This window comes from Sciurus vulgaris, assembly GCF_902686455.1.
Source record: "Sciurus vulgaris genome assembly, chromosome: 4".
Classification (NCBI taxonomy): Eukaryota; Metazoa; Chordata; class Mammalia; order Rodentia; family Sciuridae; genus Sciurus; species Sciurus vulgaris.
Genome location: NC_136464.1, coordinates 72,470,401 through 72,485,451, shown reverse-complemented (window position 1 = coordinate 72,485,451; position 15,051 = coordinate 72,470,401). Strand labels below are relative to the sequence as shown.

At 32.9% G+C, this 15,051-nt stretch overlaps 1 protein-coding gene across 1 annotated transcript in view; it reads right to left on the bottom strand.

Annotated features, from left to right (window-relative positions):
- The window catches only part of PCDH15 (protocadherin related 15), a gene marked incomplete at its 3' end in the record, with an annotated part of 922,351 nt that overhangs the window by 475,272 nt on the left and 432,028 nt on the right, over nucleotides 1-15,051 (bottom strand). Inside the window, exon 6 of the mRNA XM_079136109.1 lies at nucleotides 594-713. Within this exon, the coding sequence (XP_078992235.1) occupies nucleotides 594-713 (120 nt within the window). The remainder of the gene's footprint in view (nucleotides 1-593; nucleotides 714-15,051) is intronic.

The following is a 15,051-nucleotide window of genomic DNA, read 5'->3' as shown; positions in this document are numbered from 1 at the left end:
CAGGAATTACAGCAATAGCCTCATTTGAAGATTGCACATTTTGTCTAGTGTTGCATAATATGTCATTTGAATAAATGATTCCATGGCCTAAAACCCGATCTAGAATCCCAAACAAGAAAGGCCTATATCTAGAGGTTTTGTTTCCTGCTCTAACTGAGATTTCACTGTTGGTACAACTGAGATTTTAAGAGCTTCTCAACACTGGCAATGTATTTGGTGTGTGATTGTGGTTTGTGGCGGCATTATTGTCATTAATTTTCAAATTGCATAAAGCATTTGCATCACATTGGTGAAATGATATGGAAGGGTTTGTTTAGAATGTTTAGACTGCTTATAAATCTACACCTATAAAAGAAATTTAGCAAAGATGGTGACATATCATGCCTATAATGGCATTTTACTCTTATGTACAAATACTACCAAAGATAACTTAAAATACAACACAAATATTGAAAATAAGTCAATTTTTATATTAATGATAGTTAATTTAAGTGGTTCCATTAACTAACGGAAAATGGAAAAAATGTCAGCTGAAATAAGTGTTAATTTTATTCCTCATTGTGAAATCACATTGCATATGGATATTTACATACCGGATCTTCTGGATTGTATTGAATAACGTATTCTATCTGTCCATTTGGGCCATCATCTATGTCAGTAGCTCCATTGTCTCCTGAAAATCCTGTAAATACCGTGGTACCAACTGGAGTGAGCTGAAAGGAAAAGAAAAGAAAACATCAATTTTCATTTCATCAGTTGCACATCTAGTATACAGCACAAAAACCAGCCCTCTGTTACACAAAGGAAGAGACTAGACAGCTGTCAACAACCATAGATATGAAATATTTTTAAAAAGCACACTTGCAAGTCTTACATAGGAGTTCTTACAGTGTCTGAAATTTTCAACTTCCTGATCCTTCCTTCAGCTAAAGAAATAGAAGGATTCAGTGCAAAGCACATTTGGACCAATTTATACCCATTAGCATCTTAAAACCTGTGGAGAAAATGCATTTGTTTTTCTTGAAAAACCTTAACACATTAAATTATCTACATGCTAGAATTTCAATCATACAAGGAAGTTTCTTTATTTTAGATTTGAAACCCATTTCAGAGACAGTCACAAAATCCAGGTTGGTAAGTATATGCACATATCGAGTTTGGGAAAGAGAAATTGGGAACAATGACTACCCTTCTAGAGGAAGAAACTGTGAGTTTCTTCTGAGCTTCTAATATTGGTTGTGTAAGAGACCATTTCGTGACAGGAGTTGGACAGAAGTCAGTCACTTTTTTTTTAATTAAAATAACAATTAAACACTGTATATTGACATGTAAAATCATGTAGGGCATTTGGCCTTAATGATTAGTCTTAGTTCTTAAAATCTCCACCAGAATGTCACTGTTATTTTCTCTTACCTATAGATCTTTGCACAATATATTTTTGTCAATTCTCCTTTCTCATTCCTCAGGCTTTAACTCATTAATTATTCAGTAATTAAGTTTCAACTTAATTAGCTATCACTTAAACAAGACTATTCCTAATATAGCCTTTGCCACTACAAGTAAGAATATAGTGACCTTCTTTTTTATTTGTTTCTGTAGTTTACACTTTATCCATTGTGCTGTCCCAGTAAATTAACACATTTTAACAATAAATATAAGCTCTGTACCTCTACAGAGCGGAGACTTAATTTTTGTTTGTCAAGTTTTTTGTGTTAATTATTGAATGGGATTCCATCATGGACATATATTTTAAGAATAAACAAAAGGAGATCATCTAATTCACTTACATTTTTAGAGGCTACAAATTCAAATGTCTACAGAGATCCATCAGGTGATATAAATGCAGGAAGAAAGTCTGATGGGAAAGGTGAACAAAGACCCTCTCTAAGTTGGTAACTGCTATTCAGCCCTAGAAAATTCTTACCATAATGGACTACAGAGCTAAAATTACTAACTCATCTAATATTCTAAATTTTATAAGATTATTGATTCTAAAGTTGGCAACACATTTTAGAAAGTTAAACTATGAATGGACCAAACACATTCCTATTGGTCTAAAAACTGCACTAGTTTGTAAATTCTGATTTAGGAAAAGGATATAACTATGATTAAAGAAGTAAACTATAACTATAAGGAAGTAGGGTATTTATAAATTTATTGCTCCTGAAAGGCAACTTTAGGCAAATTTTAAGGAGCAGAAAAATGAAGTGAGAAGAGATGGTTTAAGTAGCATATGTAAAAACACTGAGAAACAGAAATTTAAGTTAACTAAATGACAACAAATTGACATTGTATTTTTAAATGTGCAAAATGTCAGAAATGTCTCTTTTATAAAAATTTACTCATGTAGCTCTGCTTTTAGTTTGTTTATTGCTTCTGTTTGACAAATAAAATGTGTGTATATATATATTTATGTATATTTGTATTTATTGTGTACAACATGTTTTGAAATGTGTATGCATTGTGGATTGTTTAAACAAAGCTCATTAACATATCTATATTTCAAATACTTCTCATTTTGTGGTGAGAACACTTAAAACCTACTTGCTCGGCAATTTTTGAAAATCTACTAAACTGCAGTTAGTCACCAAGTACAAAAGGTCTCTTAAACTTATTTCTTTACTTAACTGGAATTTTGTATCCATAGTCACCATTATATTCTATGTCTATGAATTCAACATTTTAGATTCTACACATGAGTGAGATTGTGTGGCATATTTCTCTTTTTGTGCCTAGATTATTTCACATAATATAAATGTCTCCCAGGTTCGTTTAGATTTTTAAAATTATGAAAATTAAAAATTAGATGACAATGATTGCTACCAGATGTCTAGTAAAATAAATTATTTAATCAAAGATCTTGTTGCCAAAGAAAACAGCTAAATCGTGGAGTTAAGCTAAAAAAAGAAAATCAAAACACAATAGAACAAAGAACAAATGAAACAAACAACCAAAAAAATTGAACGGTATTGTGTCTGGAAATCCTGAACTCACTGAGGTTTCAGGTACCATTAGGCCACTTTTACATTAGAGTCAGATTCTGGAATCAAACTGAAGGCAATATAGTGTGTATTGTGGGGAAGGAATAGGAGACCCTGGAGAAACTCAGGTCGCATTTCAGAATATTCAGAATATTAAATATCCTGGGGTTCACAGGTGCATCAGAGTCAGGGAAGCAATGGCTTTGAAGAAAAAGTAAGCAGAAAGGGTATCAAAGACAACAGAGGCAATTTCCCCAACTTAAAAAATTCTGCTAGCTAAGTTAGTATTTCTTAAATGACAATTTTCTATAAGAATGATTTTTTTATATCCATTCATTATTATTAAAACCACTTTTTTCCTGTTTTGCTTTATTTAAACAAGATTTATAATTGAAAAAAAAAGGATTTGGTGGAAAGTTTTCAGGGCACTCTGACAGGAAGAAGGCCAGTTTCTCTGTCCCTTAACATTTTGATGTCTCAGATTTAAATTATGTTTTCTTCCATATGTGAGGGATGATGATCAGCTTGCACAGGTGCCTGAAGGTGTTACTTGTTTATTTAGTTCATGTTTTTTCCACAAATAATATTATAAGTTATATAGTTATTGGGAAATACATAAACTACACAGATAAATTCAAAAGCAAAAATCTTTTAAAAATTTTAAAAATCACAAGGAAAAATTAAAGTACTTTAAGAAGATGCTAATAATAAGAGTTTTCACCATAAAGAAATGATTAATATTTGAGATGTTTAACCTTATTTAAATATTACACAACATAAACATATATCTAAACATCACACTAATATGATTATATACAATTTTATGCTTTATGTATTAAAGTGTTTAATCTTCAAAAATTATTTATATTTCCAGGGTTGATGAGAGAATTAGTTTTTATTTGTAATGTTGAATTGATATATTTTGTCTCAAAATTTCTCTTTTTTTAAAAATGTAAGAGAAGTTAGAATGTAAATATACACAAATGGTGAGAATTTCTCAGTTTACTCTTCAGATAAGTTGTGGAAAATGTTTCCTTAAAACAACTCAAAACTTATGAACACTACTCCAAACAGAGAGTGATGTGGGAAGCCATCCTTATCTAGCAGAATCAGACAGTTCCCTGTCTGGTTCCCATTAGAGAATGACTCCCCTAACTCCACCCTATCCTGTCCACTGCAGAAGAAGCTCCTTCCAGTTTTGCTCCTTTACCTGTGTGTGTACAAATAAAAGAGAGTTGGGCTACTCCATGTTGTTAGAGACTAGAGCTCATGTGGCCAGATCCGTCATGCCCCCTCTCATTTAAAAAGAGTCTTGGCTCTTGTGTGCTTATTGAGTAGATAAGTTTATGGGTAATTGATTTATAGTGAACATAATCCTCCTGCAGTTAACTCTTTCTCAGCCACACAGGATGTGGCAGAGAGGCCCCCCCCCCATAGAGTACTCTAATCTTACTCATGAAAATTCCCCAAAGAATTATTGTATTCATTGTTCCATATGAATCCAGTTTGTTATGTCATTAGATGGAGTAGTTAAGTTCCATAACATCAGCGCAGACATTGCATTAGTGAATACTAAACCTAGGAGCCTTGAGAAATACAGGAATGGATTCTGCAAGTCTCTGGCTTCGATATTTTTATCAACTGATCTATGCATACCCTTGTTTTGTGTTTCTGCTTAAAGACATTTAATACATGTTTTTGATTCATTAACTTTCATCTCTGAGGTAGCAGCACTATAATTCATGCCTGAATGAAGCTTATCTAAACCGCACATTTTCTGCACAAAGCCTATGGCAGTCTTGTGTTACAAACACTTGACAGTCCCTAAGCAGTACACTAAGGGGCCATTTCAAACAACACAATCATCACCACCACCAACAGCAACAACAATAAAGACTACAAAAATGTGAAAAGATAGCACTAAATAAATTATAAAAAGGATACCTTCATGAGGCATGAGAGTTGAAGAGATGGAAGTACATAGATTTGTTTGACTTTAAACAGAAAGTGGTGCAACCGTTGACAAAATTCTCACCACTGTGCATATTTGCGAATGACTTTAAAAGTGTGGCAAGAATTGATTTTGTAGTTACAAATAAATTTTAGTTAGTAAGACAATTTGCAAAGGAGTCTGTGCACAATGAGAATTGGCTATACATAATAGACAAAACTAGATTATGATTTGAATTGTGTTAAAAGACCCAATAAACTAGAAATTAAGAGACTTAAGTTTGACTTTTGCCTGTCTCTACTTAGCTCCATGATTTCTGTTTTCAATTATTTTACACTGATAAAATTTTATGTATTTATAATGTACAATATAACATTTTTGAGCATATGAAAACATTTTGCAAGGCTTAAATATAGGTAGTTAACAAATTTGTTACCTCACATGCTTATAATTTTTTGTGGTAAAAACATTAAATACCCATGTTCTTTGAATTTTTCAACCATACAGCATACTGTCACTAAATATAGTTCCAAACTATACAACAGATCCCTTAAACATTCCTCCCATCTAAATGTAAATATGGGGGAAAGCTCTAAGAACTCAGTCTTGGCAATGAGTTTTTGGATGTGATCCATGAGTATAAGCAACTAAAGGAAAATAGACAGATGGGATTAGATTATACTAAAATGATTCTGTACAGTAAAAGTAAACGATCAACTGAGTAATGAAACAAGTTAAAGAATGGGAGAAAATCTTTCCAAATTATACATCTGATAAGTGATTAATATCTAAAATATGTATGGAACCCAAACAACTCAACGAAAGAAAACAAATGTTTCTCACGTTGGCTGGGATACTATTCACAATAGTCAAGCTATGAAATCAACATAATTGTTACTAATTGTAACTAATGAATAGATTTTTAAAAAGTGTTATAAATTCATAAAAGGACAGGAAATCCTGCCATTTGTAACAGCACAAATGAAGCTGGATTCCCTGTGTTGAGTGAAATAAGCCAGGCACAAAAAGACAAATATCACATGATCTCACTCATTTATAGAATCTAAAAGTTGATTTCACAGAAGAAAATAGAATTCTATGAAAATAGAATTAATTTCATAGAACAGAAGCTGGAGTGGTTAAGAGTAATGGATTTAGAGAGCTGTTGTTCAAAAGGCAGACAATTCTAGTTAAATAGGAAGAATGACTTTAAGATCTATTATTTGTTAAATCAGTAGCCTTTTTGTAATCTAACAGTGAACTATCTGAAAAAGAAATTGAGAAAAAAATCCCATTTACAATATATATATAAAAGCATAAAATACTTCAAAATAAATTTATCTTATGGGTGAAAGATCTATAGAGAACTATAAAGCATTGACAAAAGAAATTGAAAAAACACAAATGGAAAAATACCCTGTATTCATGAATTGGAATAATTTTGTTAAAATGACCATACTACTCAAAAAATCTACAGATTCAATGCAATCCCCATTAAAATATCAATGACATTCATCATATAAATAGAAAAACTCCTAAGAGTTATATAGAACCAGAAAATACCAATAAACAAAGCAATTTGAGAAAAAAAAAGAACAAGGGTGGAATCATCACAAGACCTTACTTTAAAATACACTGCAAAGCTATAGTAATTCAAACTACATTGTGCTGGCATGAAAAAATAACACAGATCAATGGAAGAAGAATAGAGAGCCCAGAAATAAACCCACATAGTTACTATCAACTGAGTTTTGACAAAGGTATCAAAAGCACACAATGGAGAAGGATGTTATTCAATAAATGGTATCCGTGGAAAACAAAGACAGGAGAATGAAATTAGAAACTTATGTCTTGCCACGTACAAAAATCAAGCCAAAATGGATTGAATATAAGACTCTAAACTATAAGAATTACTGTGATGCCTGATTAGCTCTTTTGAAACTCAATTTCTTTCTTGTGAATGTTAAAATTAGATTGAAGTACTTTTGAGGGACAGTTTAGATCTATATTTGGGGGGTTTATTAAAGAATTATTTAAATGGAGAGACATTATATAAACAAATTTTCTGATTCAATAAGGTTATGATGTCAATTTCCCAAAGTTTATCTTTAGATGAGGCACTTTCTAGGTTGATTTTAAAACTTATATAAAAACATATATGGCAAACAATAGAGAAGACTACCTTAATGAAGAATTACTCTTAAATGAAGGCTTACTCTTTCAGATTTCATGACTTCACTATTAAAATATAGAAAAGCAGACACCGTGATACTGACTTAGGAGTAAATAAATATACTCACAGTACAACAGAATTTGTCCAGAAACAACTCCCACATATAGTATTACCTGATTCAGAAAACATAACACTTCAGTGTAATGGGAATCTAATGGTTATTTGACTAAAAGATGCTGGACCAATTACATATCCATAAGGGAAAAAAAAATCAATGTCAATTTCTACTTCACAGCATATGTAAGACTAAATTTCAGTAGACTATAGATAAAAATGTAAATTACAAGATATTGTTTCAAGAAGAGACATTAGATAATATCTTCACAACATTACAACCAGCAGAGATTTATTCGACAGGGCATAAAGCTTGAAAAAATTCACGTATTAGACTATATTAAAAATAAGAACTTGCAAAAATGTTAGATACAAAATCAGTATAGTTGCAGAACGTATGTTCAACAACACATTTTGTCTAGAATATATAAAGAATCCCTATAATGCAATTAGAAAAATAATAGATAGTTGAAAAAGAAGTTTGTTGAAAAAAATATAGTTTAATGGCCAATGAACATGTAAGAAATGCTCCTTTTTTTTTCTTTCTGTCTTTTTTTTTTTTTGGTATTGAGGATTGAACCCAGGGGTGAAACATTGCCAGTTCTTTTTTATATTTTATTTAGAGACAGGGTCTCACTAAGTTGTTCAGGCTGGCTTTGAACTTGCAATCCTCCTGCCTCAGCAACCTGAGCCACTGAAATTACAGGCATGAACCACTGCACCCAGCCAAGAAATGCTTCTTTTCAATAGACATCAGAAAATTCTAATTAAAATGCCATTAGAACATTTCCACGCCTCCATTAGACTGACTAAAACTAATAATAAGGAAAGCACTGTGGTGGAACAAATGGAACTCTGTTATACTACAAGTGTGAATCAATTTACCTAGCCACTTTGTGAAAGTCTTCGGCGCTATCTACTATTCTAAAATGGTACATATCTTATGACTCAGAATTTTCTCTTAAAATTCTTTTGTATTTACCAAACAAGAATATGTGCATGTACAATTAAATAACCTGTGGAAAATGTACCTAGACATAGTTTTCTTAATATCGCAAATTTACAAATAACTGAAATGTCTATCAACAATTAAGAAGTTCCACATAAGGTGAAGAATATTCATACCACTATATTGCTACAGTATCAGTGTATAGTTATAAACATAATGATGAAAAAAAATGCTGACATGAAAAGAATTCATGCTGCCTGATTCCATTTATTCTAGTGTTCATAACTAGCAAAGCTAATCATGGGGTGAGACATTTGTAAGGGTTCAGTGACTAGAAGGTGTCCTTCCTAAAATCTGATAGTAGTTCCATTCTTGAGTTGGTTTGTGGTAATACTTTGGGGTTTACTTTGGATAATTCCAAAGACATTATGTATTAAATGTAATCTAAATAATACTATTTCAACGGGAAAACAATTGACATAAAATAGTATTATCTAGTTTTGGAAATTTCCCTAATAAAAAGTTACCCTGAAAGGATGATTAAAAAGGATGATGAGATTCTACTTCTTATGTTTCTTTAAAAATCCAAGTGTTCTGTTATTCTCCCCTCCCATGCAAATTGAGAGAGAACATCTGAAGAGTCATGAGTATTTTAATAAACTGAAATAAAACTGAGTACTACATGATGTTTGTCACATAATAATGACTTAATGACAGAAATGTTCTCAAGGCTGGAGGTCCTATATTTTTACTAACAGACATTATCAAAAAAGAGTGCAACCTTTAGTAAAACAGGATTACTTGTCAATCTTTTCATTTATCAATATTATTTTTCTATCATAGTATTACACAACCATCTTATACCAATTATTCTCTCAAGAAAACCCATGCAACAGGTGATATTCTGTACAAATTATTGCTATTAGTAAAACTGGAAACCTTCCTGTTTAATTAGCAATGAGATCTCAATTTTATAATTTGCATCTTGCAGTTGTATGGCATGAATTCAACTTGTTTTTTTTACTGAAGGAGGGCCCAGTCACTGATGTCAGCAACTCCATTTTTACCTTCTCTGACTCCCCGATTCCTTTTCCTTTTTAATGTTGTTCACCCCTTTCCCTTGAGCACCTTTCTTCTCTAGTTATCTTGGATTCCAGGGACAACAGGCCTGTTCTACAAACATCCTGAATGACAAGAGAAGGTAACTATTCCCAAGCACTTGTGTGCAAAAATCAACCTGATGAGATTGCTGCCACCCCACTCTTGCAGGAATTATCATCCATGATGAAACTGAGGCTACCCGCCTAAGGAAGGGCAGAATTCTCATCATGGGAACAACTAGCTCCTTTAAATGACAATGACCTTCCCAGAGCGCCACAGAACCTTTCCTGAGACAATAATCAATCAGATCAAGGCCTAGCCAACATAACCAAAGTTACCAGCTAGCTAAATTCCAACCATGCAAGCCCTTAACCTTTGCCTATTTTCTTCTTTATATAAAAGCTCAAAGATTTTGTCACTTGCTTGAAAGCAGACCTTTGGTCACTGTAACCCTATATCTCTTTTTTCCAGAATGGCCATACTGATTTTTCCTAAGGTTCACCACTGCTAGTCTCTTTGGCATATTGGGATGGGTGGCCAAGCCTGGTTTTTAGGAAGCACTGGGACTGGGGCCTTTTCCCCAGAACTACAATAGCATGATTAATTTTTTGTATCAACTTGGCCATAGGTGCCTAAGCATTCTTCAGAGTATGTATATGAGTATTTCTGAGTGAGATTAACACTTGAATAAGTAGTCTGAAATAGGTGGATTAAGTACATTTCCCAGTGTGGGCAGGTCTCATCCAATATATTGAAGCTCCAACAAGAAGACTTTAAATGGGTACATCACCTCCTCCTGCCTGCACACTCAGACTCTGAGTGAAATTTAATTAATCAAATCTCTTGGTTTTCAGGTTTACAGACTCAGACTGGAATTGTACCATTGGTTTTCCCAGGTCTCTAGTTTGCTAACTGGACATTGGGACTTTTTAGTCTTCATGATTGCATATGCCAATTTCTTATAATAAATCTTCCTCTTTCTCCCTCTTTCTCAGATGGATAATAGATAGATAGATAGATAGATAGATAGATAGATAGATAGATAGATAGATAGATAGATAGATAGATAGGTAGACAGAGATATAGATGTAGATGTAGAGGTAGATATAGATAGATATAGATACTATCAGCCATTTATATCTGTGAGTTTCATTATCTGTGGCTTCAATCAGCTGTGGATGGAAAAATTGAGGGAAAAATATTTCTATCTGTGTTGAGCATGTACCAACATTTTTCCTTATCATTATTCCTGAATCAATAAAGTATAAAATTATTTATAATGCATGCACATTGTATAAATATTGTAAGACATCTAGATATGACTTAAATTAGTCAGAGGATAATGTATAAATTATATGCAAACACAATACCACTTCATATAAGGGACTTGAACATTTGCAGATTTTGGTATTTGCTGGGTGTCCTGGAAACAATTCCCCAAGGATAATGAGACACAACTGTGTATGTGTATGTGTGTGTTTGTGTGTGTTTGTATAAAATACTGATTCTTTTCCTCTGCTCTTAAGAACTCTGCTTACATCCTTGACCCTATTTTCTTTTCAGAGGAGAAATGTAGTTGCATATTTGGTTTTTAAGAAGTAAGGAGTAGACACCCAGGATTCTGACTGATCTAGGTCTACGTACCTGCTGTTTGGCATTCTGTGGAAGAATAGTTCTGATTTAGTTGCAACACAGGGCATACAATTCTCTGGTACTTCAATCATACTCCAGGATCCTTTGAAGATTACCCATAGTGCTCCGATAGTCATTATAGAAATTCTTGAAAATTTCTAAACACTAATTTATATACTTCCAGAAAATTGACCTACTTTTTGGATGATTAGACATTGTTTTCTTTTCTCCTCTACACTTACCTTCAGGGTCCTCTCAATTACACTGCATGGTATGATGATCAGTTAACCATAATAATCATCTTTCCAAATCTAAAAGACTCATCCTTCAACTACACTTCATCCTTAAAATTCCTCCTCAGATAAAATAATTTCATGAATCTTTTCTTACAAATCATCCCTTCCTTAAAAATACACATCCCAAACAGTGACAAAATTGAAACCTAGAAAATTTCTACTAGTGAAATTCAGAGTTGAATTTGTAAACAGGCAGTAATTAGCAGGATATGACTGAACTTTAGCTTTTTTCACAATAATGAAATTATATCATCTCAGAATCTATAATAATTTATGGACCAAATCATTGTTTTTTATGATCATTACGTTGGTTTTACATTAACTCTTGAATACAATGTTTGTTTTACTCAAGCATTTGTACAAATTTACTGCAATCGAATTCTGTTTTAAATCTTCCTAGAACTGATTGTAAATAGTACTCATCACTGAATTCACATTCAGTAGAAGTTATCTTGCAATGATTTAATAAAATCAAAGTGGAAACAAAAAAAGAGGTACTTTAGGTAATAGTAAATTACTGAAATAAAATTTATGTAAAATAAAATATATTTTAGATATTCAGATCGACTCATGTAAAGACACCTTAAACAAAATACAGAACATTTCTCTCATTCCATAAAGTTCCCTTCTATCATTTTAGAGACTATCATCCCAGATGCAATCACTTTTTATTTCAATTAATATAATTAAGTTTTTTCCTGTTCTTGGTCTTCCATAATTTGTGCTGCTTTGTGTCTAGCTTTATTTGCTCAACCTAATGTTTTGTTTATAGTTTTAAATTTTCATGTATAATTGTTTATTAAAATATCAAAATATCTACTTTTTATTAAGACAGAATATTTGTACTTCTTTATGCCATATAGCATGATAATCTGATATAGGGTACAATGCAACATGCTCAAATCAGTATAATAGGAACTTTCATCTGCTAAAACATTAATCATTTTTATGTGTTGGAAGCTTTAATATTCTTGTGCTTATTTTGAAATGTATCACATATTGATAGGAGCAATAATTACCCTAGTTACCCTACTGTGCTTAGAAATCAGAACTGACTCCTCTCCAGCTGTTTTTGGATCCTGTTATTTAACTTTTATCAACCCACCCCTTCCTCTGCCTTTCTAAATCTCTAGTTATGAGATCCACTCTTAATTTGTGAAAATGAGTAGAATGCCATATTTTTCTTTTAATTTCTGGTTTATTTCCAGTTTCAAATACCTGTTGGCGCAAATGACAGTATTTTTTTCTTTTTATGGCTGAAAAGTACCCAATTTTATATGCATGCCTTACTTTCTTTATTCGTTCATTCATTGGTAGACACCTTGTTTGATTCCACATCTTGGTTATTATGAATACTGCTGCAAAAATATTTGCATGCAGCTATGTCTTTGATATGATTTCATTTCCTTTAAATATAAATCCAGTAGAAAAATTGCTAGATCATATGGTAATTATATTTGTAGTTTGTCAAAGACTTTGCCCTTTCTCTGCATTGTCACCAGTTTTTGTTATTTATTTAGTCTCTTTTGATAATGAACATTGTAACTGTGGTGAGGTGGTATCTCATTGCAGTTCTGATTTTCATTTCCCTGATGGTGATATTGAACATTTTTTCATATATATGTTGGTTAAGTGTATGTCTTCTTTTAAGAAACGGCTATTTGGGCTGGGATTGTGGCTCAGTGGTAGAGAGCTTGCCGGGCATGTGTGAGGCACTGGGTTCTATTCTCAGCACCACATATAAATAAATAAAATAAAGGTCCATCAAAAACTAAAAAAAAGAAAAAAAGAAAAAACCTAAAAAATTAATAGGTCTTATTAAAAAAAGAAATGGCTATTCAAATCTTTAGCACATTTTTAATTGAAATGATTGGGTTTGGTGTGTTGTTTTTGGAATGTCTTCTATATTCTGGATATTAACCCTTATTTTTATTTTTATTGTAAACAAATGAGATACATGTTGCTTCTGTTTGTACATGGAGTAACAGCATACCATTTGCATAATCATACATTTACATAGGGTAATGATGTTTGATTCATTCCATTATTTTTCCTTCCCCCTCACCCCCCCACCTCTCTTTTCCCTCTATACAGTCCCTCCTTCCTCCATTCTTGCCCCCCTCCCACACCCCATTATGTGTAATCATCTGCTTATCAGTGAGATCATTCGTCTTTTGGATTTTTGAGATTGGCTTATCTCAGCATGATATTCTCCAATTTCATCCATTTGCCTGCAAATGCCATAATTTTATTATTTTTTATAGCGGAGTAATATTCCATTGTGTTTCTTTATCCATTCATCAATTGAAGGGCATCTACTTTGATTCCACAGTCTGGCTATTGTGAATTGAGCAGCTATGAATATTGATGTGACTGTATCTCTGTAGTGTGCTGATTTTAAGTCCTTTGGGTATAGGCCAAGGAGTGGGATAGCTGGGTCACATGGTAGGTCCATTCCAAGTTTTCTAAGGAATCTCCACACTGCTTTCCAGAGTGGCTGCACAAATTTGCAGCCTCACTGGCAATGTATGAGTGTACCTTTTTCCCCACATCCTCTCCAAGACCTATTGTTGCTTGTGTTCTTGATAATCACCATTCTAATTGGGGTGAGATGGAATCTTAGTGTAGTTTTGATTTGCATTTCTCTTATTACTAAAGATGTTGAACATTTTTTCATATATTTGTCAATTGCTCATAGATCTTTTTCTGTGAAGTATCTGTTCATATCCTTAGCCCATTTGTTGATTGGGTTATTTGTATTCTTCATGTAGAGTTGAGTTCTTTATATATTCTGGAGATTAGTGCTCTATCTGAAGTATGAGTGGCAAAGATTTTCTTCCACTCTGTAGGTTCTCTCTTCGCATTGCTGATAGTTTCCTTTGCTGAGAGAAAGCCATTTAGTTTGAATCTGTCCCAGTCGCTGACTCTTGCTTTATTTCTTGTGCTATGGGAGTCCTGTTAAGGAAGTCTGATCCTAAGCCAACAAGTTGAAGATTTGGACCTACTTTTTCTTCTATAAGATGCACGGTCTCTTGTCTGATTTCAAGGTCCTTGATCCATTTTGAGTTTATTTTTGTGCAGGGTGAGAGATAGGGGTTTAGTTTCATTCTGTTGCATATGGATTTCAGTTTTCCCAGCATCATTTGTTGAAGAGGCTATCTTTTCTCCATTGCATATATTTGGCCCCTTTATCTAGTACTAGAAAATTGTATTTATTTGGGTTTGTGTCCATGTCCTCTATTCTGTACCATTGATCTACCTGTCTATTTTGGTACCAATACCATGCCGTTTTTGTTACTATTGCTTTGTAGTATAGTTGAAGTTCTGGTATTGCGATACCCTGTTTCATTCTTCCTGCTAAGGATTGCTTTAGCTATTCTGGGTTTCTTAGCCTTCCAGATGAATTTCATGATTGCTTGCTCTATTTCTGTAAGGTACATCATTGGGATTTTAATTGGAATTGCATTGAATCTGTATAGCACTTTTGGTAGTATGGCCATTTTGACAATATTAATTCTTCCTATCCAAGAACATGGGAGATCTTTCCATCTTCTAAGGTCTTCCTCAATTTCTTTCTTCAATGTTTTGTAGTTTTCATTGTAGAGGTGGTTTACCTCTTTGGTTAGATTGTTGCCCAAGTATTTTTTTTTTTTTTTTGAGGCTATTGCAAATGGAGTTGTTTTCCTCATTTCCCTTTCAGCTGTTTCGTCGCTTGTGTATAAAAATGCTTTAGATTTATGTGTGTTGATTTTATAGCCTGCTATTTTACTGAATTCATTGATGAGGTCTAGAAGTTTTCTGGAGGAATTTTTTGGATCCTCTAAATACAGAATCATGTCATCCGCAAATAGTGA